The sequence below is a fragment of the Macaca mulatta genome, chromosome 16 (assembly GCF_049350105.2).
Source record: "Macaca mulatta isolate MMU2019108-1 chromosome 16, T2T-MMU8v2.0, whole genome shotgun sequence".
Classification (NCBI taxonomy): Eukaryota; Metazoa; Chordata; class Mammalia; order Primates; family Cercopithecidae; genus Macaca; species Macaca mulatta.
The window spans coordinates 62,987,969-63,012,346 of NC_133421.1; the positions used below are offsets into that span (position 1 = coordinate 62,987,969).

Genomic DNA, 24,378 nt, shown 5'->3' on the forward strand with positions numbered 1-24,378 from the left:
AACGAGCGAAAAGCTCCCTACCAAGCCAGGCTTTGTTCCCTGAACCTAAGACTTTACCCGGCGGCTGGCGGCGGGCGGGCCGGGAGCGAGCGAGCGGAGGCGCGCGGCCATGGCTGCCGCGGCCGGGCAGGGGGGCCGGGGGGGCGGCGCGTGAGCGGGTGGCGCGGGGCGGCGCGGGGCGGGCGGGCGCCCGCGATGTGCCACTCGGCGCCTCCCCCGCCGGGCCCGGGCTGCGCGGCGGCGGGGCGGCCTTAGGAGCCCGGCGAGCGGCGCGGAGGGGGCGAGCCCGGCGTGCGAGTCTCATTGTTGTGGGGGGGGCCCGTCGGGGCATGAGGGCGAGAGCACGGCGGGGGGGGCGGCCAGACAGAGCGAGCGAGGAGGAGGAGGAGGAGGACGCGGAGGAGGAGGAAGGAGGAGGCAAAGAAAAGAAGCGGCGGCGGCGGAGGAAGAGGAGGAGGGGGCGAGGAGGCGCGCGGCCCCCCGCTCCCTCCCTCCCCCCTGACCCCCGACCCCCGCCGGCCGGCCCCCCGCCCCAGCCCCGGAGGGAGCTCATGGGAGTATGAAGGAGATGGTAGGAGGCTGCTGCGTATGTTCGGACGAGAGGGGCTGGGCCGAGAACCCGCTGGTCTACTGCGATGGGCACGCGTGCAGCGTGGCCGTCCACCAAGGTATGGGGGTGGCCCGCGGGGGGCGGCGGGACCCTGGGGGCGGCGTGCGTGGGGCGCCCCCGGCCGCGCCCTCCGGAGACCTCCCGGGGCTCGCGTGCCCCTCCCCCACCCCACCTGAAGGGAAGGGAGGCGTGGGGGGGCTCCCCCCGCCCGGTCCTGGAAGACCGGGTCAGGCATTGTTTTCTTGCCTATTGTTCCAGTTCCGCGCCCCCCACCCCAAGTTGAGGGAGTTTGGGGAGAGTCTAGGGAGCAATGAGTGAACTCCCCGCGCCCCACCCCGCCGGTGTCGGGGCTGCCCGGGGAATGTTTACCTGCGAGGTGTCCCCTCCCGCCGGGTTATTTTGGTCCCGGCTCCCGGAGGAAGAGGTCAAGGGGGGGCGTCATCCCCCCTCGCTTCCGGATAATGGGAGGAGCGGACTTGGAAAGGGAAGAGAAGGGTCCCAGGGGAGAAGGGACTCCGAAAATCCGCCGGGGAAGAGCTAACGACAGGAGAGAGGTTGTGCAGGGGGCCGGAATCGAGAAGAGGGAGGCTTGGAGTTTCCCCCAGCAGCACATGGTTCGGGAGTTAACTCCTTGAGGAATCTTGCCGAGGGCGCAGGCTGGCATCTCCCGCCTGCCTGGCACAGGCAGCCGGGCCCCCCCTTCCTGGGACATCCCTGAATGCTGTGGCCCGGGGCTCTTCCCGCCACGCTCCTCTGGGTTCCCAGCACCGCACCTGCCCTCGGCCTTGACTTTTAACCTGACTCTGTGATACTTAGAAGTAGAAGATGAGGTCCCTAGACCCCCTACTTCTCCGCCTCGTCCCTCACTGGCCCTTTAAGAAATCCCCCCGCCCACAACAACAAAACGTGTTTGACGGTCGTGACTGTTGTCCCCTCTGGTTTTCTCTGTTCCTGATGCTGATGGCTGGTCCGGGGAAGGAGCTGGGAAACAAGTCCAGAAAGGGCGTGGGGGGAGGATCTTCTAGAAGTTTAAGGTCAAAGACTCAGACTTCCCGTCCTGTTTGGAGTGCTAGATTGTGTGGTTGAAGGCTGGTGTTGTGCGGTTGGGCAGTCCTGCTGTTAAGTGAGTGACCCCCAGACTGGGGAGCAGCCCCCATTACTGGAACTGGCTCTAGTTCTTTGGAGTCACCGCCTTCCCCCAGTTACCCTGGGAAAAAGCCACTGGCTGACAGCTTTGCTCAGCGACTGTCCTCCCCCCCCCTCAGCTTGCTATGGCATCGTTCAGGTGCCAACGGGACCCTGGTTCTGCCGGAAATGTGAATCTCAGGAGCGAGCAGCCAGGGTGGTGAGTTCCAGACTGCCCCGCTCCACTCCCCGGCCCCTCCCACACACCTGAGCGTCTCTGGTTGAGCTAGGGGACTCTGAGGCCAGGCTGGGGTGGGACTTAGCTCTGTCACACAGACTTCCTGTTTCCTGCACACCTACCTCCAACCCCTCCTCTGCCTCACGCTCATCCCTCCCTCTGCCCCATCTCAGGCATGGGGCTTTGGTTTTTGTCTGTTTGAACTTTTTTATTATGGGAAGTTTCCTACTCATATGAAAGTAGAGGAAAAACTATAATGAATCTCATGTTCCCTTCCTCATCTTCAACAGTTACCAACTCACGGCCAATCCTGTTTCCACTGTAGCCCCATCCATCCCCCGCTAGAGCTTAGCATTTCAGCCTGGGACCCCTTGAATGTGTTCAGAGAGGGCCCAGCTCAGCAGATCCCCCAACCCCTGTGCACCCTTGCATTGGCAGAGGTGTGAGCTGTGCCCACACAAAGACGGGGCATTGAAGAGGACTGATAATGGAGGTGAGGAGGGCTCATCTGCTGAGGTCAGCAAGGCCCCCTGAGCAGGGTCTGGGAAGGCGGGAGTGGACTGGGTTGGGGTGGAGGCCGGGTTTTCTTTCCCTGGCTGGCGCTGGAATCTGATGGGAAGGCTGTGGAGGAGGGAATGGTCTGCAGCGTGGGGTCATGAGGGGTGGAGTCTCCAGCTTGCCATCTGCAGCTGAGGCCACCTCCACACTGCCCCAGGCTGGGCACACGTGGTGTGTGCCCTCTACATCCCCGAGGTGCAATTTGCCAACGTGCTCACCATGGAGCCCATCGTGCTGCAGTACGTGCCTCATGATCGCTTCAACAAGGTCGGCAACCCCCGCTGTGTCCCCTACCAGTTCCCTCCTATCCATGGGTTCCTCCAACGCTCTCTTCATCCAGTGTAATTTGATTCTGTCCGACCAGCACTGAAAGGGAACTTGGGAGGTGGGTAGGTACCTACCAGTGAACCACCCTTCTGTTGACAGACACACTCGTGCTCTGGCACTCAGGTGAAATAGTAGGCTCCTCTGCAGTAGTTCTGCCAGAGGGTAGACCTTCGCAGGTACTTCATTCATTCCTTTGCTGGACACATTTTATTAAGTGCCTACTATGCGCCAGACCTGGTGCAAGGTAGCTGGAACATGCTGTTCTGTGCTGATCAAGACAGGTGTGCTACCCGCTCAATGGAATGCAAGTTCTTGTATGCAAAGACCATAAATATCAGTAAAAAGACAAAGTAAATGCAATTTGTGATAAGTGCTGTGAAGAAAATAAGACATTAAAATAAAGACCTGGTGGGGGCTTACTTTAGACCAGATGGTAAAGGAAGGAGACATTTAGGCTGAGACCTGGGGCATGAGAAGGAGCCAGCTTCCAGGAGGGTGAGGGCCCTAGGTTCCAGGCAGAAGAAGGCCTGCGCAGAAGCGCAGAGGTGGGCATAAGCTCCCCAGTGAGCAAGACAGACACAGGCCTTGGCCTTTCAGAGCTCACCATCCCAGGACTGTGCTACCCAGCATAGTAGCCGTTGGCCATACATGGCTACATAAATTAATCAAAATTAAATGCAGGCCGGGTATGGTGGCTCATACCTGTAATCCCAGCACTTTGGGAGGCTGAGGGGTGTGGATCATCTGAGGTCAGGAGTTTGAGACAAGCCTGGCCAATATGATGAGACCCCATCTCTAGAAAAATACAAAAATTAGCTGGGCATGGTGGTGGGCACCTGCAGTCCCAGCTACTCGGGAGGTTGAGGCAGGAGAATCCCTTGAACCCAGGAGGCGGAAGAGGTTGCAATGAGCTGAGATCGTGCCACTGCACTCCAGCCTGGGCGACAGAGGGAGACTCTTGTCTCAAATAAATAAATCAATGAAAATAAACAAGAATTAAATACAATTTAGAATCTAGTTCCTCAGTCACACTAGCCATAGTTCAAGTGCTAATAGCCCATGTGACTGGTGGCATTTGTCTTGGACAGCGTAGACCATAGAGCGTTTTCATCACTGCAGACAGTTCTGTGGGATAGCACTGATCTAAGACTGTGGAGAGCAAATGGAATGAAAGGGGTGGCCTAAGGACCATCAGTAGGACAGGGGCTCCCTGGAGGAGGAGACGATTGTGCTGTGTCCTGCAGACCTGTTACATCTGTGAGGAGCAGGGCCGGGAGAGCAAGGCGGCCTCAGGAGCCTGCATGACCTGTAACCGCCATGGATGTCGACAAGCTTTCCACGTCACCTGGTGAGACCCCCGTCCCACCCCCCGCCCCCGGGGTTGTTCTGGATGGCCACTGATCAGGCTCATTCTAGCTGCTGTCTTTTTGATGGTGGTGGCAATGCTTTCTTTGGATGGTCTTGGCTTCACCTCAGCAGGGGGCCAGGAGGGTGGGAGGAAGGTGGCTCATCTGATATGTGGCCTCAGCCGTCTCAGGCTGCCCTCTCTGGTTAGTGCCCAAATGGCAGGCTTGCTGTGTGAGGAAGAAGTGCTGGAGGTGGACAACGTCAAGTACTGTGGCTACTGCAAATACCACTTCAGCAAGATGGTGAGTCCCCGCGGCCAGTGCATGAGAGGGTCAGTCAGCTGTGGTTAGATGGTTAGAGGGCATGGGCTTTGGGCCAGGCCAGTACCTGGTGCTAGGAGGACAGAGAGGGAAAGAACCCAGTCCCTGCCCAAGAGGAGCTCTTCATTAGATGAAGAATAAAGTATAGCTTCAAGTGTGTGGATCAGAGCTGGACCAAGCAGTCTGTCCCAAAAGACAAAGCTCAGACTCTGCCTGTCGGAGTCTAGGAGGCTTTAAGGAAGAGGTAGCATTTAAGCTGAGTGGAGGTGGAAATCAAAATAAGAGCCAACATTTGTGTGGGAGGCAGCATTTACTATGCCTCCGCCTTAGGACAAAGTTCTTGCTGTGTGTTATTTTGCATGGTCCTCCCACCCACCCTAAGAACTAGGTGTACTATATTTTCCCCATTTTACAGATGAGTAAACTAAGGCTCACTGAGGTTATATAACTTATCTTGCAGCTGGTAGATGGGATTTAGAACGGGCAGCCTAATTTGAAAACTCTCGGGAGCCTGCCAAACAGAGAAACGAGTCCCAGGCAGAGGGACTAGTGTGGACAAAGTCCTGAGAGGAGGAAGGGCATGGGTGAGCGGCAGGAGAATGGGGTGTTTGGTGGGGAAGAGGCAGGAGATGAGGTGAGAAAGCAGGGCCAGAGCTGGGCTTGTCTCTGCCCCAGGCTTCAGGCCTGGGGCCCAGGGGGAGGCTGGAAAGGGTGCTACTCTGTGTTTGTGGAGAGACTTGTGTGTCCCAGAAGCCGTGAGGTGTTCCGGAGCAGTTGGCTGCAGCTTGGATCTACCCCCTAGCCACAGGCTTGTCAGGCCTGTAAGCGGGAGAGTAACATGATCAGATTTGTTTTTTAGGAAGATTACCCTGGCAGCCGCTGTGAGGCTGGATCAGAAGGGCTGAGGCTGGTGGCCGGGAGACAGCTGTGAGAAGGGGGATGGAGGGGTGAGGCTGGATGCTAGAACCATTTCTAGGGAGACTTGCCTAATCGTGGGAGTGGCTGAGAAGTAGGAGTTGGGGGTGACATTTAGGATCTAGGCTCTAGACACTGAGTAAATGGAGCTTGAATACCTGGGGGTACCATGAACAAGGGGTGCAGCTGGCTTCTGTAGGGGGAACACATGTCCTAATTTGCCCCAGACAGTCCCAGTTTATACCTGTTGCCCTGGTGTAATTATTAATAGTTCCCCTGTTTCATTTTTCAAAGTGTCCAGGTTTGGATCATAAGTTACATGGTCACCTTGGTTTCAGGGTTTGATGATAACTTAGGACAAGGAAATGAGCTTGGTTTGGTTTGCAGGAGGCGCCATGTAGAGACATTTAGATTTGGTGGATGTCAGACTCCTGGGCAGGGTGTAGTGGCAGCTCCAGGCTTATAAGGCTGGGGCTATAATCCCAGGGTGTCCACAAGGATAGATCAGGTGGGCCACGAAAGAGGGGGCCTTGCAGGGTATGGGGCTCTGCAGGTAGGAGCTATGTCCAACACTGGGGAGCTGCCAGGTCAGACAAGGCCTGAAATTAACCCTTGGGCTTGGCAGTTGGGAGGTAGTTGGTGACCTTAGAGGGAGCAGCTACAAGCCCGGGGAGGGTGAAGCCGTCAGGCTGGGTCTGTAGTGAAGGGAATGGGGGAGGCAGGCCCTGGCTGGGAGGAGAGGCAGCATGAGGGTTGTTTGGGTTGTGTTGATGTTTACTTCCCCGCTTTCTTCAAGTTAAGGGCAGCATATCCTTTGGGACAGGAGCAACCACTGTGTTTGGTGGAGGGGAGGGGCCAGGAAAAAGGAGAAGGGGGTGATAGCTGAGCCAAGTGTCTAGAGGGGGGATCGGACGTGGAGTGCAGGGGAGCACTGGCTCCCCATGAGGGTCCCCTGCACACCCTCTGCTCCAGGGAAGGAGGTAGAAACGTGCCGTGGCTCAGTCAGCCAAGAGGGCACCATGGAGAGAGTGAAAGACCCGGGCCTCAGTGGTTGACTCTTGACATCAGACGAGCCAGCTGGGATGCTCTAGGGTTTTCAGGCTGGGGAACGCCCTTCTGCTGAGCATCATAGAGGGCATGAGGTCCTCTTAGTGACAGACGGGGCACATGGGACTGACCCCCAGGATCAGGATCCTCTAACCTTCTGGAAGTGTTCCCTAAGCCTGTGAAAGGAGGGTTTGCAATTTCTCTCAAATCTCTCCCCCAGAAGACATCCCGGCACAGCAGCGGGGGAGGCGGAGGAGGCACTGGAGGAGGAGGCGGCAGCGGCGGCAGCATGGGGGGAGGTGGCAGTGGTTTCATCTCTGGGAGGAGAAGCCGGTCAGCCTCACCATCCACGCAGCAGGAGAAGCACCCCACCCACCACGAGAGGGGCCAGAAGAAGGTAGAAGCCCCTCCCTCGCCTGTCGTCACTCCCACATGGGGACTCAGAGACTCACAAACATGGCTCAAGAAGCCATCATGAGGTGCCCTTAAGGTCTTGGCCCTGCCTTCTTCCTTCCTCTGAGGCCACTGAAGGCAGGAGGGGGCTGAAGTGAAACGGGGGTGACGTGGGAACTTGGCTTCCCTGTGGCTGTATTAGTGGTTCCTCTGGGTCCTCCCCATGACATCACAGTGTCCCCCAAGCCCCAGACACATGGCTCTGCACGTTGCACATGTCTCCGCAGTCCAGCCATGTGCCGCCTAGTGTGTAAGTGCTAATGCCTGCGTTCCCTCGCACCACATAGCACAGCGTGCCCTGCTCCTGTCCGTCTGTGCAGCTGTGTCCCAGGTGGACACCCTTGCAGGTGTGTGTTCACGCGCGTGGTGCTCTGTGGCACTGGCGTGATAATGGGACAGGCTATTTTTAGCAGGCGGGGCCGGGGGAAGGGCTGTTGGCTCTCATAGGAACTTGCCTGAGTTGATCCTTCCCAGCCCATTATCCTGCCCTCCTCAGGGAGAGATGATGCCCACAAAACCCCATCCTGAGAGGGTGTCAGCTCCCCATACCCACATGTCACGTTTATCCTCGCCCAGACAGCCCCCCCGGCACAGTATCTAGTCACCTCTTCCTCTCCAGAGTCGAAAGGACAAAGAACGCCTTAAGCAGAAGCACAAGAAGCGGCCTGAATCGCCCCCCAGCATCCTCACCCCGCCCGTGGTCCCCACTGCTGACAAGGTACTGCTGCCCACGTTCAGGAGGGATGGCGCGTGGGTCTGGGGTGGCAGAGGGAGGGAGGCGAGGGGCGAGAGGTTGGTGAGCCAGGGACTTGGGTACCCTCCCCATAGCTTCAAGTTAATGCCACTCCCCTCCCACCCCACACCCTCTACTCTCTTCCAGCCTAGAAGGGGCCACCAATCACTGACCAACCATGGGATTGGGGGTTTGGGGTGCTGGATGCCAGATGTTCCCATCTGCCTCTGTCCAGAGGGCCTCAGCCCTGGGCTCTTGTCTGCAGAGAGTGGGGGATGGCACTCAGGCCTGCTCTCCAAGTTCTAGGGCCCATATCCCCAGAGATGAGTAGAGGACATCCCCTACACCCCATCAGGAGGACACCCAAAGCTTGTCACCCAACCCAAATCCCACTCCGTGCAGGTTGGAGGGGCTGAAAGTTCTGACCAACGTGTCATGGGGGGCAGGCCCCTGGACAGTACCCCCAAACTCCCACTCATCCCCCCCATTTCCAGCAGGGCATGGTATATCAGGCCTGTCTCCAGAAATGGGCAGCATCTGGATGAGCCATAGGCAGGCCCTACCCTAGGCCAGGGAATTACTAATCCAAGCTGGAACAGCCCTCCCTGCTCCCTACAACCTGCCTTCCCCATGGGAGGAGAACCCAGGAGGGTGCGGGGAGCTGGAGAAATTGCTCCCTCCTGTCACCATTATTGCCCATTCACCTCCACCCTACCTCAGACGGTTGGCAGAGCTCTGGGCACCTTAGCAGGAGGCTCAGGTATCAGGTTTCCAGGATGATGTTGCTGTGGCAACTGCCCCAGTAAACTTCTCCCTTCCCTGCTTCCCAGGGCTCACCTGGAGAGCTTGTCATTCATGCCCTCTGACCTTTCCAGGGCCCTGCAGGCAGGTGGCAAGAAATGGCCAGGGATCTGGGAGTTTCTCCAGTAACTGGATGTCCCTTGGACATAACAGAGAACTCCGCCCATCCCCCTCCACTCGACCCAGCACTTCAGCTACCCTTCCCCCCCCCCCCCCCGCCCCTCTCTTCCCTTGCTCTCAGAACCACATCTGGCTCCCTTCAGAACTCCAGCTGTTGAAAAGAACAAAGAGGAAGACAGAGACCAGGACTCTGCCTGGGAGGGGCAGGGCAGGGTGGCTCTTGTTTCCGGTCCAGCCTCCATTCAGCATTTATCTGTTCAGCACAATTGACTGAATACCTGGTCGCTACCAGGAGGAAAAGGGCCGTCCCTGGCAGCAGCCTGAAGCACGAATGAACTCACGGCATGCCAGGCTGTGTTCTGGAACCAGGAGATGGAAGGGCATATGGAGATTAGTCCATTTAATACTCAATCCAATTAGGTTGGAAATTTACCAACCCCATTTAATATAATATATGAAGACAATGGGGCACAGAGAGGTTAAGTAATTTGCCTAAAAGCACACAGCTAGTAAAGTGGTAGAGCTGAGATTCCAACGCAGTCTGGCTCGAAGGCTTGGGCTCTTCACCTGCTGCCATCGGAAGTCTCATCATTTATTGACCCCATATGATGTATCTGGCATCATGCTGCTTCCAACTCACCACATATGCATAGTGCTCCCCGTAAGGACACTGATACTCATTAAGGTTGAGACTTTGCACAGTATAACATGGCGGAGAGGTCAGGTGCAGTGGCTCATGCCTGTAGTCCCAGCACTTTGGGAGTCTGAGGCAGGTGGATCTCCTGAGGTCAGGAGTTCGAGACCAGCCTGGCCAACATGGTGAAACCCTGCCTCTACTAAAAATACAAAAAATTAGCAGGGTGTGGTGGCCGGTGCCTGTAATCCCAGCTATTTGGGAGGCTGAGGCAGGAAAATCACTTGAACCCGGGAGGTGATTGAAGGTTGCAGTGAGCCAAGATCGCACCATTGCACTCCATCCTGGGCAATAAGAGTGAAACTCTATCTCAAAAAATAAAAATAAGAAAAAAAAACATAGCAGTAAAGGGCAGAGCCTGCCAGGCTCATACCCTGCTCTGCCCGACTTAGAGCCCACGCTCCTTCAACCACCACCCTGCCACTCTCCTTGGTTTCTGGTGCCTCAGACACAGGACAGAACATTTCAGTGCAGAGTAGCAGCTGTTGACATGTGGTCATGTGTGCCCAGTTCTCTGGAAATAAGGGGACAGAGTGCCTTGTTCCACCTGAGGTATTTAGGGAGGCTTCAGGGAAGAGGGACTTCTAAGCTGGATTTTAAAGGATGAGAAATTTCCCAGGAAGAGTAAGGATAGGCTCTCCTGGCAGACGCTTAGTGTGTGCAATCTCAGGTTGTCTAGGAAGAGCATGGGGTGGTTAGAGAATGGGTGGAAAGCCAGGGGGCTGAAGTTTGGAGTAGTAGCTGGAGGGCTCCAGGATGGCACCAGAGAAGTCCATTCTCCTGTGGGTCCTCTTCTCTGCCTCGCCACTTCCAGCATAGGTCCAGCTGCCTTAGGCGCCCTAAGTATTCAGTGAATGAATGGACCAATGAGTAAATCTCTTCAGACTCTGGGACTGTTTTCATCTCCCCCTCAGCTTCCATCTTCCCTGCCTAAGGTGAAAGACAGACGCCTTCTTGGGTTCAGTGAATTCCCCTCTGCCTCACACCCAGGAGTGCCACAGCTGCCTCCTCATATCCCTGCCTAGGGGCTCCCAGCCACTCCCTGCCCGGAAGTCCTTCATGAAACTAGCTGTGGGCTCTCCCAGTTGAGCGAGGTCCTGTGCCCCCCTGCTTCACTCCCACATCAGGATCAGCACAGGCCCAGGCAGCCGGTGTCGAACCTTCCTCTCTCCTCTCCTTCAGGTCTCCTCCTCAGCTTCCTCTTCCTCCCACCATGAGGCCAGCACGCAGGAGACCTCTGAGAGCAGCAGGGACTCAAAGGGGAAAAAGTCTTCCAGCCATAGCCTGAGTCATAAGGGGAAGAAACTGAGCAGTGGGAAAGGTGTGAGCAGTTTTACCTCTGCCTCCTCCTCTTCCTCCTCCTCTTCCTCCTCCTCTGGGGGGCCCTTCCAGCCTGCAGGTGAGTGTGAGCATCCGGGAGGAAGCTGGGAGCAGGGACAGCCTTTCATCCTGAGCTTTTCTGGCGAGGGACTTTGCTTATTGGTTGTGCATCTCATTTACTTCTACATCGGTTCAGGATAAAGATGGGGAATCCCCTCCTCTCCAACCCTGCCCCTAAACCCTTCCTTCTTGAGCCAGAACTCTCCTCCTCCACCAACCCATAACAGTATTCCTTATCCCCTACATTTGTGCTGCAAGGTACAATTTTTCAAGCACCCCGTAAACATTATCTCCTATAATCGCTACAGTCATCTGGTGAGGCCAGTAGGGTGCGAGTTACTCTCCATTTTAGTACAGGTGGGAAAGCTGGAGGGGTCGGGGGTACTTATCCCAGGACACAGACAGTAGCAGAGCTGAGACAGGAAACCAGGCGTCCCCATTCCTGGACCAGAGCTCTCTCCCTCCAGTACACGTGGGAGTGGGAGGGAGTGCAGGGATCTGGGGTCCAGCTGTAACCATTTTCCCTCTGTGCACAGTCTCGTCCCTGCAGAGCTCCCCTGACTTCTCTGCATTCCCCAAGCTGGAGCAGCCAGAGGAGGACAAGTACTCCAAGCCCACAGCCCCCGCCCCTTCAGCCCCTCCTTCTCCCTCAGCCCCCGAGCCCCCCAAGGCTGACCTTTTTGAGCAGAAGGTGGTCTTCTCTGGCTTTGGGCCCATCATGCGCTTCTCCACCACCACCTCCAGCTCAGGCCGGGCCCGGGCGCCCTCCCCTGGGGACTATAAATCTCCCCACGTCACGGGGTCTGGGGCCTCGGCAGGCACCCACAAGCGGATGCCCTCACTGAGTGCCACCCCTGTGCCTGCTGATGAGACCCCTGAGACAGGCCTGAAGGAGAAGAAGCACAAAGCCAGCAAGAGGAGCCGCCACGGGCCAGGCCGTCCCAAGGGCAGTCGGAACAAGGAGGGCACTGGGGGCCCAGCTGCCCCATCCTTGCCCAGTGCCCAGCTGGCTGGCTTTACCGCCACTGCTGCCTCACCCTTCTCTGGAGGCTCCCTGGTCAGCTCTGGCCTGGGAGGTCTGGCCTCCCGAAACTTTGGGCCTTCTGGGAGCTTGCCCAGCCTGAGCCTGGAGTCCCCCTTACTAGGGGCAGGTTAGTGACCCCTGGGGACAGAGGGCATTTCAGGGCCCAGCCAGTCTAGTGAGGAACAGAGCTTACACATGCACTTAGAAGGAAATGGGATGGATACTCCTCCAAAAGACAGAGCACAGACAGTCACCTTCAGGACATCCCCCTCTGCATGCCTGGAGTGGAAAGGACTGGGGGCAGATTGTCAGAAGGTTTTACCAAGTTTTGGGAGGGAGATTATAAAAGCTAGGAATTCCCTAGCCCTGGGCAAGGCAGTTTAACAAGCAGGCACAGCAAGCAGATGTCACCAAGGCAAGAAGTGACATCTTTGCAGCAAGAGGGTTAGACTGGATGTGTAGCCAGAATCAGGGAGCACTGGAGCTGGGGAGGGGCTGTCACAGCCCTGGCTGAGCAGGAGTCTGGGGTGGAGGGTAACCGTGTGCTTCCCTCTGTCCTCCTTGTGCCTGCAGGCATCTACACCAGTAATAAGGACCCCATCTCCCACAGTGGCGGGATGCTACGGGCCGTCTGCAGCACCCCTCTCTCCTCCAGCCTCCTGGGGCCCCCAGGGACCTCGGCCCTGCCCCGCCTCAGCCGCTCCCCATTCACCAGCACCCTCCCCTCCTCCTCTGCTTCTATCTCCACCACTCAGGTGAGACCTGACTCCCGGGCTCCTCCTTCTCTGGGCAGGTTGGGGACAGACTGACAGAGGACCCTAGCCTTCTGTGGGAATTGGAGCAACTGGGCTGAGTTGCCACCAGACCTCCCTCCGGGCTCTGGTCCCCTCTGCTCCCCAGCACACCCGGCCCCGTGCACCCCGGTACACACAGTTGTGCCCTAGATCCAAGAATAACTGCCAGGGGATTCTACCTCCCTCCCTTAGGTGTTTTCTCTGGCTGGCTCTACCTTTAGCCTCCCTTCTACCCACATCTTTGGAACCCCCATGGGTGCCGTTAACCCCCTCCTCGCCCAAGCTGAGAGCAGCCACACAGGTATGTGAATATCTGACCCCCTCTCCCCTTTCTTCCCAAAGGTCTGACACCCATCACCTGCATGTGACCCCAGAAAGAATGGGAGAGCTTTCTGGCTGCCCCCTCCCTCTGGCCATTGCCCTCCCTGCAAAAACAAACAGGCCGGGTGTGGTGGCTCACGCCTGTAATCCCAGCACTTTGGGAGGCTGAGGCGGGTGGATCATCTGAGATCAGGAGTTCGAGACCAGCCTGGCCAACATGGTGAAACCCCGTCTCTACTAAAAATACAAAAACTAACTGGGTGTGGTGGTGGGTGCCTGTAATCCCAGCTACTCAGGAGGCTGAGGCAGGAGAATTGCTTGAACCTGGGAGGCGGAGGTTGCAGTGAGCGGAGATCAGGAAACTCTTATCGCCCAGGCTCAAAACAAAACCCCAGCGTGGTGGCTCCCGCCTGTAATCCCAGCTACTCAGGAGACTAGCCTGGGCAACATAGGGAGAACCCGTCTCTTAAAAAAAAAAAAATCCACACACAGCAAACCAGGGTACACTTTCACGTTAGAACCCAGCGACAAGGCAGGTCAGGGCAGTTACTGCTCCATCTCACAGAAGAAAAAGACAGAGATGGAAGACTTGCTCAAGGCAGGGAATGGCAGAGCCAAAGCTTAGAGTCTGTTCTCCTGACTCCAAGCCCAGCGCTTTCACCGGTGTAGCGTGACTCCCGCTTGGCATCGGAGTGTGTCCTTGGGATCAGCCCTTATAGAGGTCTCAACCTCTCCGGGTATTTAGGAGTTAAGGGGGCGGGCCACAAACTCCCCGCCCTCTCCCTGGAGAGTCAGCCCAGCCCCAGAGAGCTGATTGGTGCAGGGAGACCACCTGTCAGGCTGGGAGGCGGGGACTACAGCCAGGCTGCCGACTCAGGTAAGCCTTAAAGGGGACAAATATGATTCCACGTTTAAGAACGGCAGGGATTCTGTAGCCCAAGGAAGAGTTTTGCCTCCTAATTAGGGATCTGATGAATGTAAAAAGTCATACAGAGCTAATTATGATAATAGCTGCAGTCATTAAGGGCTTGCTACATGCCAGCTAAACCCTTCAGGTAAACACTTCACATTTATTACCTTCTTTTAATCTTAGTAACAGTCACTTCAGAGAGGCTGGTTAGGAGCCCAAGGTCACAAAAGTTGGTGTCAGGTTTAAATTAAATCCAGGTCTGTCTTGACCTCAAATTTCTATAATTCTGAAGATCCCAGGAAAGGAATTGGGCGGTGGATCTGAAAGAAGCCAGACAGTGGAGCCTTCAGCCCAGAGGAGGAAAAGAGAGCAGATGCCCGGGGTTTGCCTCCCAGGGGCAGGGTTTCCAAGCCAGGGCCCTCAGCGCTGGCCTTGAACTGCCAGTCTGGTGTTGGGGATTCCTGGGGAAGGGGATCTGCGGCGAGGTCCCAATCCCATATCCACCTCGGGGGCGGGAACCCTGAGGCAGCGACCACTCCTCCCCGCTGATCCCAGCCTTCCCTTCTTCCAAGAGCCAGACCTGGAGGACTGCAGCTTCCGGTGTCGGGGGACCTCCCCTCAGGAGAGTCTGTCTTCCATGTGAGGGAAGGGGCGGCCTGGAGGAGGGGCTGGGGGCAGGAGGGACACACGAGGGAAGAGGGGCGGAGAGACCGGCGCGGGCTGGAACCCCTGGGGGGTACGGGGGAAGGGCCGGAGGAGCCTGGAGTGGTCGGATCCACTGAGCCCAGGTTCCTTCTGGCCGCAGGTCCCCCATCAGCAGCCTCCCCGCACTCTTCGACCAGACAGCCTCTGCACCCTGTGGGGGCGGCCAGTTAGACCCGGCGGCCCCAGGGACGACTAACATGGAGCAGCTTCTGGAGAAGCAGGGCGACGGGGAGGCCGGCGTCAACAGTGAGGAGGGGTGGCGCCGGTCGGGACGCCTGCCCTAGGGCCCCAGTAGTCATCTTTCTCCCCGAAGTCCCCAAGCTTCTTTAAGGTTCCGCCCCTAGGCCCCGCCCCAGCCTTGACTCTCGGCCACCCTGGGCCTCACCTCCCATCCCTGCCAGGCCACAGTACCGGCCCTGGCCCCTCTGCGCCCTGCCTTTGGCGCTTGTGGCCTCCGGGCCCCGACCTTACCAAACCGCAACTTCCGCTCTTCTCTCCTGACCCCTATGGCCTCGACCCCAGCCTCAGGCTCTGCCCCAGGTCCTCACACCTGTGGCTCCCCAACTCCCGCCTCTCTTCTCAGAGCTCACCTGTGTCCCTCATTAGGCTGGCGCCTCCTTTTTAAGGGCTGAGCCCTGGCTCCCCTCCAGGCCCCGCCCCCGGCCCCCTGGCCCCGCCTCCGCCCGTCCTCGCCCCGCCCTCAGGTTCCTCGCTCTCTCCGCAGTCGTGGAGATGCTGAAGGCGCTGCACGCGCTGCAGAAGGAGAACCAGCGGCTGCAAGAGCAGATCCTGAGCCTGACGGCCAAAAAGGAGCGGCTGCAGATTCTCAACGTGCAGCTCTCTGTGCCCTTCCCTGCCCTGCCTGCTGCCCTGCCTGCCGCCAACGGCCCTGTCCCTGGGCCCTATGGCCTGCCTCCCCAAGGTGAGGGGATCCCGCCCAGCCTGGGAGAGAGGCTCCTGCCCTGCAGTCCGAACTGTCCCTGACTGCGGCCTGTGACATCCCTCTCACAGCCGGCAGCAGCGATTCCTTGAGCACCAGCAAGAGCCCTCCGGGAAAGAGCAGCCTCGGCCTGGACAACTCGCTGTCCACTTCTTCTGAGGTGGGCGCTACAAGGAGCGGGGCAGGAAGGAGGGGGAGACTCAAGGCTCTCCTGGTCCCATCTCTTCCCCGCAGCTATTGGAGGCTGGGCAGTGAAGTGACTGACTGAGCAATTGATTGATCCATTCAGTCCTCCCTTAATCAAGTAATATTTATGAGGTGCCCACTTAGTGCCAGGCATTGGCTAAGCAATCAGTGAGCAAAACGGGCACAGTGCTGCTTCTGAAGATAGGCTACCCCAAGCGAAGAAGGAGTAATTACAAACTGGGAGACATGTTAGGGTGGAGAGAAATTGAGGGCTGTGAGAGAGAGAACGGGGGAGGGCTGCTTCTGTGGATAGAAAGTGGCTAGGGAAGGCCTCTTTGAGAAGTATTTGTGAAGGGTTTATTATAGCGCCTCACACAGAATAATTCCTGTGTAATTGGTGGCGGTTGGAATAGCAGTTGCTATTGCATTGTGGTTATTACTGGAATCCAACAAACTGGGTTCTTGTTCTCTCTGCCATTTGTTAACTGTGTGACTTGGGCAATAATAATCAAAATAATAACCAGCATTAATTGCACACTTGCCCTTTGTCATGCCCTGTGCTGAGATTTTTTAAAGCATTCATTTAGTCTTCATAGTTAGCCTGTGGAATAGGTACTACTATTACTCTCCAGCTTATGAGTGAGTAAACTAAGACAGGTTGAACCCAAGGTCACCCAAGCCATTGAATTGTGGACATAGGATTTGAACCTGAGCCTTTCACTTCAGCTGTAGTGCTTTTGCCTGCAGAGTTACTTAACCTGTGCAAGAATCAATGGCTTCACGCATAAAATGAGAATAGCAAGATAGCACAGGTCAAGCCCTCAGCTCAGGATCTGGTTCACCAGATGGTCACCACCATCATCATTATCCATTGTTAAATGAGGATGACGAGGGGCGCTGGGCTCTCAGGAAGGAGTCAGGAAACATGATTTGTGAAGACAATTTGGACTCTTAGCTCTCATTCCCAGACCTTGCTTCTTCCAGGGTGCCTGGGGGTGAAGTGGGGGTTGCTGTGCTCTGAGAATGCTGGTGGGTGCTGGGCCAGGGGCCAGAAAAGTCATGCTGGCCCTCTGACCCCTCCCTTCCCCCTCCCTCCCCAGGACCCACACTCAGGCTGCCCGAGCCGCAGCAGCTCGTCGCTGTCCTTCCACAGCACGCCCCCACCGCTGCCCCTGCTCCAGCAGAGCCCTGCCACTCTGCCCCTGGCCCTGCCTGGGGCCCCTGCCCCGCTCCCGCCCCAGCCACAGAACGGGTTGGGCCGGGCACCCGGGGCAGCAGGGCTGGGGGCCATGCCCATGGCTGAGGGGCTGTTGGGGGGGCTGGCAGGCAGTGGGGGCCTGCCCCTCAATGGGCTCCTTGGGGGGTTGAATGGGGCTGCTGCCCCCAACCCCGCAAGCTTGAGCCAGGCTGGCGGGGCCCCCACGCTGCAGCTGCCAGGCTGTCTCAACAGGTGAGGGAGAGCTCAGCCCTGGGAAAGGGAACAGGGTGGGGGGCTGGCTCTGGGAAGGGAGGGATTCTCCCCAAAACACCCACAATCCCTAAAAGGACAAATGGCCTCTCGTCTCACAGGGTATATAATCCTACTCACTTCTTGGCCTCTAGGGACTCCACAGACTGTTAGACATGAGTGTCCTCTGAACGGTAGCTCCCTAGGGACAAAAGAATTGTTGACTTCCTCTCCTTCACTCTAGGATTTCCTTCTGGGACAGTTCTTCCAAATCAGAACTGTATCCCTCCCACTGCACCCTATGAGCACCGTGTTCTAAGATCACACATCGCTGCCTTGCTTCCCCTGGGTCTGAGGGAGTCTGGGGGCTTGGGAGTGGGAGCAGGAGTGTTTCCCTGGCCCTCCCCCATGGTCTGTGTGTTGTCTGCTCCCCCACCCCACTCCACCCCCACCTCAGCCTTACCGAGCAGCAGAGACACCTCCTTCAGCAGCAAGAGCAGCAGCTCCAGCAACTCCAGCAGCTCCTGGCCTCCCCGCAGCTGACCCCGGTAATGCCCCTCCCTTCCCTGCCTCAGGGGCCCCTTGGTCTGCCTGGAAGGGCTCATCTCAGAGGATCAGGGCCAGCCAGGAGAGGGCAGGAGCAGAGAGAGGTGGGGGAAGCTCCAGGCTGGGCCTGTGAGACTGGGGTTGGGCCCTGTGGAGCATCCATGGGAGGAAGGGGGATAAGATCACGCCCAGGGTCCCCTGGGCATTGAGAAAGGGCTGCTGTAATAGCCCCAGGTCCGCATCCTGGTGATAGACTCTGGAGGGCAGCAAGTCCTCAGTTATTGAGCATTTCAGTCCCAGCCCCAAAGACATTCAGGGGAAACTCCAGGGTCTAAGTGGCTGAGCAGGTGACACCACCCTCAACCATAGTATCTTCTTTGGGTCTGTCTCCTGTTGGGTCAGCTGAAACTACCTTTGGAGAAAAGGGGTTTTACTTTTTAAAGATGAGGGAAGCAGCCGGGCGTGGTGGCTCACACCTGTAATCCAAGCACGGGAGACTGAGGCAGGCAGATCGCTTGAGCTCAGGAGTTTGAGATCAGCCTGGGCAACTTGGCGAAACTGCATCTCTACAAAAAATGAACTGGGTGTGGTGGCACGCGCCTGTAGTCCCAGCTACTCAGGAGGCTGAGGCAGGAGAATCGCTTGAACCTGGGAGATGGAGGCTGCAGTAAGCTGAGATGGCGCCAATATACTCCAGCGTGGGTGACAGAATGAGACCCTGTCTCAAAAACAAAACAGGGAGTTGAAAAAATAAGAAAAATAAACATTTTAATATAAAGAAACATTAGACAGGAAACCAGTTCAGCTGGCTGCCTGTAGGGACCAGATGGGAGCAGGAGGAGTAAGTTCTTAAGGTAAACTTTGATATATTATTTTGGTTTTTGGGACATTAAGAAGGCTTTGCCTATTCAAAGCAAAAATAAATGAATCTTAAATGATAGAAGCAAACAAAACAAAAGAGAAAGGGAATTGAAAATTTTTTTTTTTTTTTTTTGAGGCGGAGTCTCGCTCTGTCGCCCAGGCTGGAGTGCAGTGGCCGGATCTCGGCTCACTGCAAGCTCCGCCTCCCGGATTTACGCCATTCTCCTGCCTCAGCCTCCTGAGTAGCTGGGACTACAGGCGCCCGCCACCTCGCCCGGCTAGTTTTTTTGTATTTTTTAGTAGAGACGGGGTTTCACTGTGTTAGCCAGGATGGTCACGATCTCCTGACCTCGTGATCCGCCCGTCTCGGCCTCCCAAAGTGCTGGGATTACAGGCTTGAGCCACCGCGCCCGGCCCGAAAATTTTGTTTTTTTTTGAGACAGAGTTTCACTCTTGTTGCCCAGGCTGGAGTGCAATGGTATGATCTCGGCTCACTGCAACCTCTGCCTCGTGGGTTCAAGAGATTCTCTCACCTCAGCCTCCCGAGTAGCTGGGATTACAGGCGCATGCCACCATGCCCAGCTAATTTTTGTATCTTTAGTAGAGATGGGGTTTCACCATGTTGGCCAGGCTGATCTCAAACTCCTGACCTCAAGTGATCCACCAGCCTCAGCCTCCCAAAGTGCTGGGATTACAGGCGTGAGCCACAGTGTCCAGTGAATTGAAAACTATTGACCTAGTCAGTAGTTTTGGCAAAACCCCGTCTCTACTAAAAATACAAAAATTAGCCAGATCTGGTGGCAGGCCCCTGTAATCCAGCTACCTGGGAGGCTGAGGCAGGAGAATCACTTCAACCCAGGAGGTGGCGGTTGCAGTGAGCCAATATCGCACCACTACTCCAGCCTGGGTGACAGAGCAAGACTCCGTCTCAAAAAAAAAAAAAAAAAGAAAACTATTGACCCAGTTTAGTGTTTTTCAACTTGGGGGCATCTGTGGTTGTCTTAGGAGCTGAGGGGTGATTCTGTGGGCAGGGCCAGAGATGGTAAATGCCCTGCTGTTGGCTGGCAGTGCTGCAGCTGACAAATGCCAATGGCATGCAACCATTTTCTTGTCTAGATGGGGAGACCGAGGCTAAGTGGGAAATTCGAGACAGTACCTTGACTGTCTCTCAGGCCTCCTGCCTCCTGGTTCCAGTGTGATGGGGTGGGGCCCAGCCAGGTAGGGCAGGCAGGCAGCAGGTTAGAGACCCCCAGGACTGTTGGCCAACAAGCAGTCTGGCCCCCTTGCAGGAACACCAGACTGTTGTCTACCAGATGATCCAGCAGATCCAGCAGAAACGGGAGCTGCAGCGCCTGCAGATGGCTGGGGGCTCCCAGCTGCCCATGGCCAGCCTGCTGGCAGGAAGCTCCACCCCGCTGCTGTCTGCGGGCACCCCTGGCCTGCTGCCCACGGCGTCTGCTCCACCCCTGCTGCCCGCTGGAGCCCTAGTGGCTCCCTCGCTTGGCAACAACACAAGTCTCATGGCTGCAGCAGCTGCAGCTGCAGCAGTGGCAGCAGCAGGCGGACCTCCAGTCCTCACTGCCCAGACCAACCCCTTCCTCAGCCTGTCGGGAGCAGACGGCAGTGGCGGTGGCCCCAAAGGAGGGGTGAGTAAGGGGCCCGGGGCCTTTCTGCCTCCCCTCTGAGGGACGGGTAGAGATGGATTGTCAGAAGGCTTATCAGGTGCCTCAGCAGGAGGAAGGAAGCAACCCCTAGGTCAGCGAAGTGCCCTGCCTCAGACCCCAGGGCCTCTGCTTGCACATGGGTGCCCTCCTGCAGGGCCAAGAGAGATCCAATCTGAGCATGGGCTCAGAGGAAAAGGACCAATTAGAAAACAGGCTTCCTCCGGTAGGACCAATTAGAAAAAGCTATTTTGTTTCTGAGCAGACCAATTAGAAAAAGATGACCCTCTGGGTAGGCCAATGTCAGAAAGGCCCTCTCTCCCCCTCCTGAGGGCACACAGCCTTAGCTGGCACATGCCTCCGCTGCCCGGTGCTCTTCTGCAGGATGGTTTCACACCCCTGCGCATCGGCCCTGGCGTGCACCCCTCAGAGCCCAGTCCAGAGGCTTCCATTGGCCCTGGTTCAGCACCCCACAGCAGCTTTCTTGGCCCAGGAAGCTGTTCTTATCTCGGGGTTAGGACCTGACACTTTCCGCACCCCCGGCCTCCCTCCTTCTCTTTCCAGACCGCTGACAAAGGAGCTTCAGTCAACCAGGAAAAAGGCTAAATCCACCCTCACCCCTCCTGACCCCCCAAGTGGAGGGAGCAGATCCTGGCCTGTGGGGTCCTAGCCTGGAGCAGGCGCCTGCGCCCAGTCCCTGGAGAGCCCTGACCCAGAGCCTGTGCTGAGGTCCAGGGAGTGTGGGGAGCTCCTGGTGCCAAGGACTGAGACTGAGAGGGGAGCCCCTTCCATCTGGCCCCCTTCCCTTTCCACACTGTCCGCTTTGTGAGGCTCAGAGGAAGGACAGGCTGCAAGCCCGCCTAGGAGCTCCACCCCCAGCAAATATTTTGGAGGTCCCCCCCTCCCCAGAGCAGAGTGGGCCATGGCAGAAGTAGGGGGTTGGTTGGACCTGTCACATGAAATGGATCAGCACTTGAATGGGGAGAAGTGGAGGGAGAGGCCATGGGCCTTTCCCTGCGGGGAAATCTTTTATGGAAGAAGGGCTGGACCCACTTTACCTGCAGTTTCTTCCCAGCTCGGGCAGATGGCAGAAGGGACCCCTTGGACTTTATCTCGCCATCCCTCCCCCAAGTGCAGGGGCACAAGCTGAGCTTGTAAAAGCCCACAGATGTCGGGGGCTGGAGAAGGGGCAGGAGAGCATCACACTCAGTCCCAGCTGCCTCAGCCTCTTGGGGCCCCATGATGGGGAGGAGAGGGCAGGTGCGGGGAGGCTCCAGCCTTCCTTGGTGCCCCGCCCTTTGTTTGCACTATTGGACTTAGGAGTGCCGAGGGTGGGGAGATGGAGCTGCCCGACTCAGTGTGTGAGTGTGTGTGTGTGTGTGCATGTGTGTGTATGTGTGTGTGTCTGTCTGCCTGTCTCTCACCCCTGGACCCAGGGCAGCCAAGGGTAGGGATAGGCGCAGTGGTCAGATGAAGCAGCGCCAGAGAGGGGACCTCCCAGCTCTTATTTGCACCCTCCCCACCTCACCACCTTTGCTCCCTCTCTGGGGGCATGAGTGGTTAACAAAAACCAGAGTAGTACTCCAATATTGGAGAGTCACTGGGGGTTCGGGGCTTTGAATCAGGGTAATATCCTGCCTTCCCTCCCCCATGGTCTCAGGGCCCCCTTAGGGCCCCTACCCCACTGATAGCTTCGTCCTTCTCTGGCACAAGGGGAGCCCCAGGGCTTGGGGGAGGGGGTAAGGTGGAGGGAAATGCCACTGCTTTTAGCAAAAGCCTCCCTTCCAGAATTAACCAGCCTGCCTCCTGCACCCCACCCCCACCAACCAGGGGAGCCACTAAGCTGACGTAACAACTGTCCCCTACCCACCAGCTATTTCCCCAGGGTAGAGTGGGCAATTCTTACCTTCAAAGAGTCCCCGCCTGCCCAGGCCGTTGGCCCAGAGGCTGAGTGGACGGTCAGGAGAGAGGCAAGAGGCAAGGCGAAGCCTGTGTCCCTGTTTCAGTTGCACTGGGGTTGGAGTCCAGGGTAGGGGTTTCCAGCTTCGCCAGGCTCCCGCCTTGTCAGTCTCTTTGCATGTGTGGATTTTTCTGTGTGTGTTTGTTTGGGTTTTTGTTGTTGGGTTTTTTTTTCTTTTTCTTTTTTTTTAATAAAGAAAAGAAGATGTGTATATTTTTGGCAACAACAGAAACGTAGTGCAGATATATTTTTGCCTGTGCTGCTCAACTGTTTTTTTTCTGATACTGAAAATAATATTAATATTCCTGTTGATAAGACTTTGTAAGATGTTAGGGAGCTGATAATGGAGGGGGTGGGAATCCTTCAAAGGCAATTTCTTAGGCACTTGCAAGGGCTTGGGGGAGGGAGAGGCAGTTGTGATGACCTCAGAAATACTCACTCTTTATTAATGCTAAATATGTTAGAAGTGATAGAATTCAGCATTTTATTCATCTTAATCTATTAAGCTGTGTAACTCCCTGCCCCAAACCACTGAAAAGAAAAGTAACCTTCAGGCCAGGCCTGGTGGCTCATGCCTGTAATCCCAACACTTTGGGAGGCTGAGGCGGGCGGATCACCTAAGGTCAGGAGTTCAAGACTAGCCTGGCCAGGCCAACATGGTGACACCCCGTCTCTACTAAAAATACAAAGAAATTAGCTGGGTGTGGTGGCACACACCTGTAATCCCAGCTACTCGGGAGGCTGAGGCATGAGAATTGCTTGAACCCGGGAGGCTGAATCTGCAGTGAGCTGAGATCGTGTCACTGCACTCCAGCCTGGGCGACAGAGAGACTGTCTCAAAAAAGAAAAAAAAGTAACCTTCAGAGATTCTTAGAAGAGTTGCTCATTCACACCCACACCCTTGCCCAAGGCTGGCCCACTTAGAGCGAAACTTAACTTCTGTCTGGATGGGAAGGGAAGTAAATCTACCCTGAGGCTGCCATGTTGAAGAGTGAGAGGTCCAAGTGATTCTGTGCACTGAAACCAAGATACCCCACCCCCGCCCAATACTTCTTCCCTCCCTCAGCTCATCTCCAAGTGTCTGTTCTCCAACTCTCCCAAGCCGCTTGCATTCCCCAGACTGGGCTACTGTGGTTAGATTTGAAGACAGGGCCCAGGCTGGGTATGAATTGATGCAGCCCTCTTCTCTTTCCCCTGTCTCTCATGAGAGAGGTAGTGGCATTTCCTTCTTCTCAGGGAGCTTCAACGGGAAAGGTCTGGAAAGCTTCAGGAGGAGCAGAATACCAATGCAGGGGGATGGCTGTAACGATCTCACCCTCTCCTAACCTCAGTCCCTTTTACGAGAGTGAATTTGGATGGTGGAGGGTGGGAAGGGACCCAGATTTGTAGATCTCTTTGTCTGGGGGAGGGGAAGGATGTGGTTTGCAGAGCGGAAGCAGAGTTTGGAAACGCATGAGAGCAGAGCTTCGTGTGTTCCCACCCTCAGTGAGGAGGTGTGAGTGGGTGAGCATGTGGAGTCGGGTGTTCCCACCCTTGGTGAGGAGGTGTGAGTGGGGGTGCATACGGAGGCAGTGCCTGCTGTGGGGTCACAACTGGTGCATGCCAGCGCTGAAGGGACCTGTCTTTAGGGGTCATTTCAGCCAGCCCCTCCCATCACAGATGACAGCTCCAAGCCTAGAAGGGGCTCAGTGACAGGGCCAGGACCAGCCCTCAGGACTGTGGCCTCCTGGCCCTTGGTTCCCAGGGCATGGTCTCCACATGGCTGGCTGGCTTGCTGTCCCTGTGTGTGTGACACACAGTGTGAGTGCAGGGCTGTGCCTGGGGTGGGAGGGTGTCTATGTGGCACTGACTGTCTTAGCTCAGAGCTAGTGGATCCTCTCCATGGACAATGACACTTTAAGGATTGTCTTGGTTCGTTTTTCCTATTTGTGGGGCTTTTTCCCCCTCAGGCTCCTGGGTCTGCGCTGCCTCAAGGTGTCCTGACCTTGAGGCTGATGAGGGGACCCCTGCCCATTCCCCCCATACTGAGTTCTAGGGAGGTGCTCACCCCAGACTCTCAGGAAGGGTCTAGAGAAATGAGAGGAGCACAAGCTAGGGGCCAGCTCTGAGAAAGGGTAACCTCCACGCTTCTCTTTCCCAAATTGGAAATGAAGACAGGTTTTCAAAGGCACAGGCTTCCCCTGCCACCTTCTAGGATCTTCCTTGGTGTGCAGTGGGCCAGTTAGGGGTGGGCAGCTTGCACCCAGTTCTCCTTTATCTCAACTTATTTTCCTGGGGAGAGGTGCCTAGAGGGATTGAGGTAACTTCAACTGGGAATTCTGAGGAAGGTGGGCAAGTAGCCTTGGCTCTCTCCTG

General features: G+C 56.6%; 1 protein-coding gene and 2 long non-coding RNA genes across 9 annotated transcripts in view; 1 reads left to right on the top strand and 2 right to left on the bottom strand.

Moving 5' to 3' along the window:
• Positions 1 to 1,112, bottom strand: part of LOC144335660 (uncharacterized) — a 31,306-nt gene extending 30,194 nt beyond the window's left edge. Inside the window, exon 1 of the long non-coding RNA XR_013406708.1 lies at positions 980 to 1,112. This is a non-coding gene — a long non-coding RNA (uncharacterized LOC144335660). The remainder of the gene's footprint in view (positions 1 to 979) is intronic.
• On the top strand, positions 96 to 22,590 carry MLLT6 (MLLT6, PHD finger containing). 7 transcript variants are annotated; one of them, XM_015119470.3, is made up of 21 exons: positions 96 to 668; positions 1,876 to 1,955; positions 2,412 to 2,466; positions 2,689 to 2,798; positions 4,103 to 4,206; positions 4,414 to 4,507; positions 6,708 to 6,884; positions 7,228 to 7,287; positions 7,560 to 7,658; positions 10,471 to 10,687; positions 11,205 to 11,819; positions 12,266 to 12,447; positions 12,679 to 12,787; positions 14,290 to 14,356; positions 14,523 to 14,668; positions 15,147 to 15,344; positions 15,434 to 15,522; positions 16,649 to 16,998; positions 17,453 to 17,543; positions 19,692 to 20,048; positions 20,628 to 22,255. In XM_015119470.3, exons 1-21 carry the CDS (start codon positions 560 to 562, stop codon positions 20,667 to 20,669), a joined length of 3,351 nt encoding a protein of 1,116 aa, XP_014974956.1. In that variant the 5' UTR covers positions 96 to 559; the 3' UTR covers positions 20,670 to 22,255.
• Positions 8,994 to 10,584, bottom strand: LOC144335653 (uncharacterized). The gene is made up of 2 exons (XR_013406701.1): positions 10,449 to 10,584; positions 8,994 to 10,127 (listed from the first exon to the last, which is right to left on the bottom strand). It is a non-coding gene; the product is annotated as an uncharacterized LOC144335653 (long non-coding RNA).
• Positions 22,591 to 24,378: the final 1,788 nt, after the last annotated feature.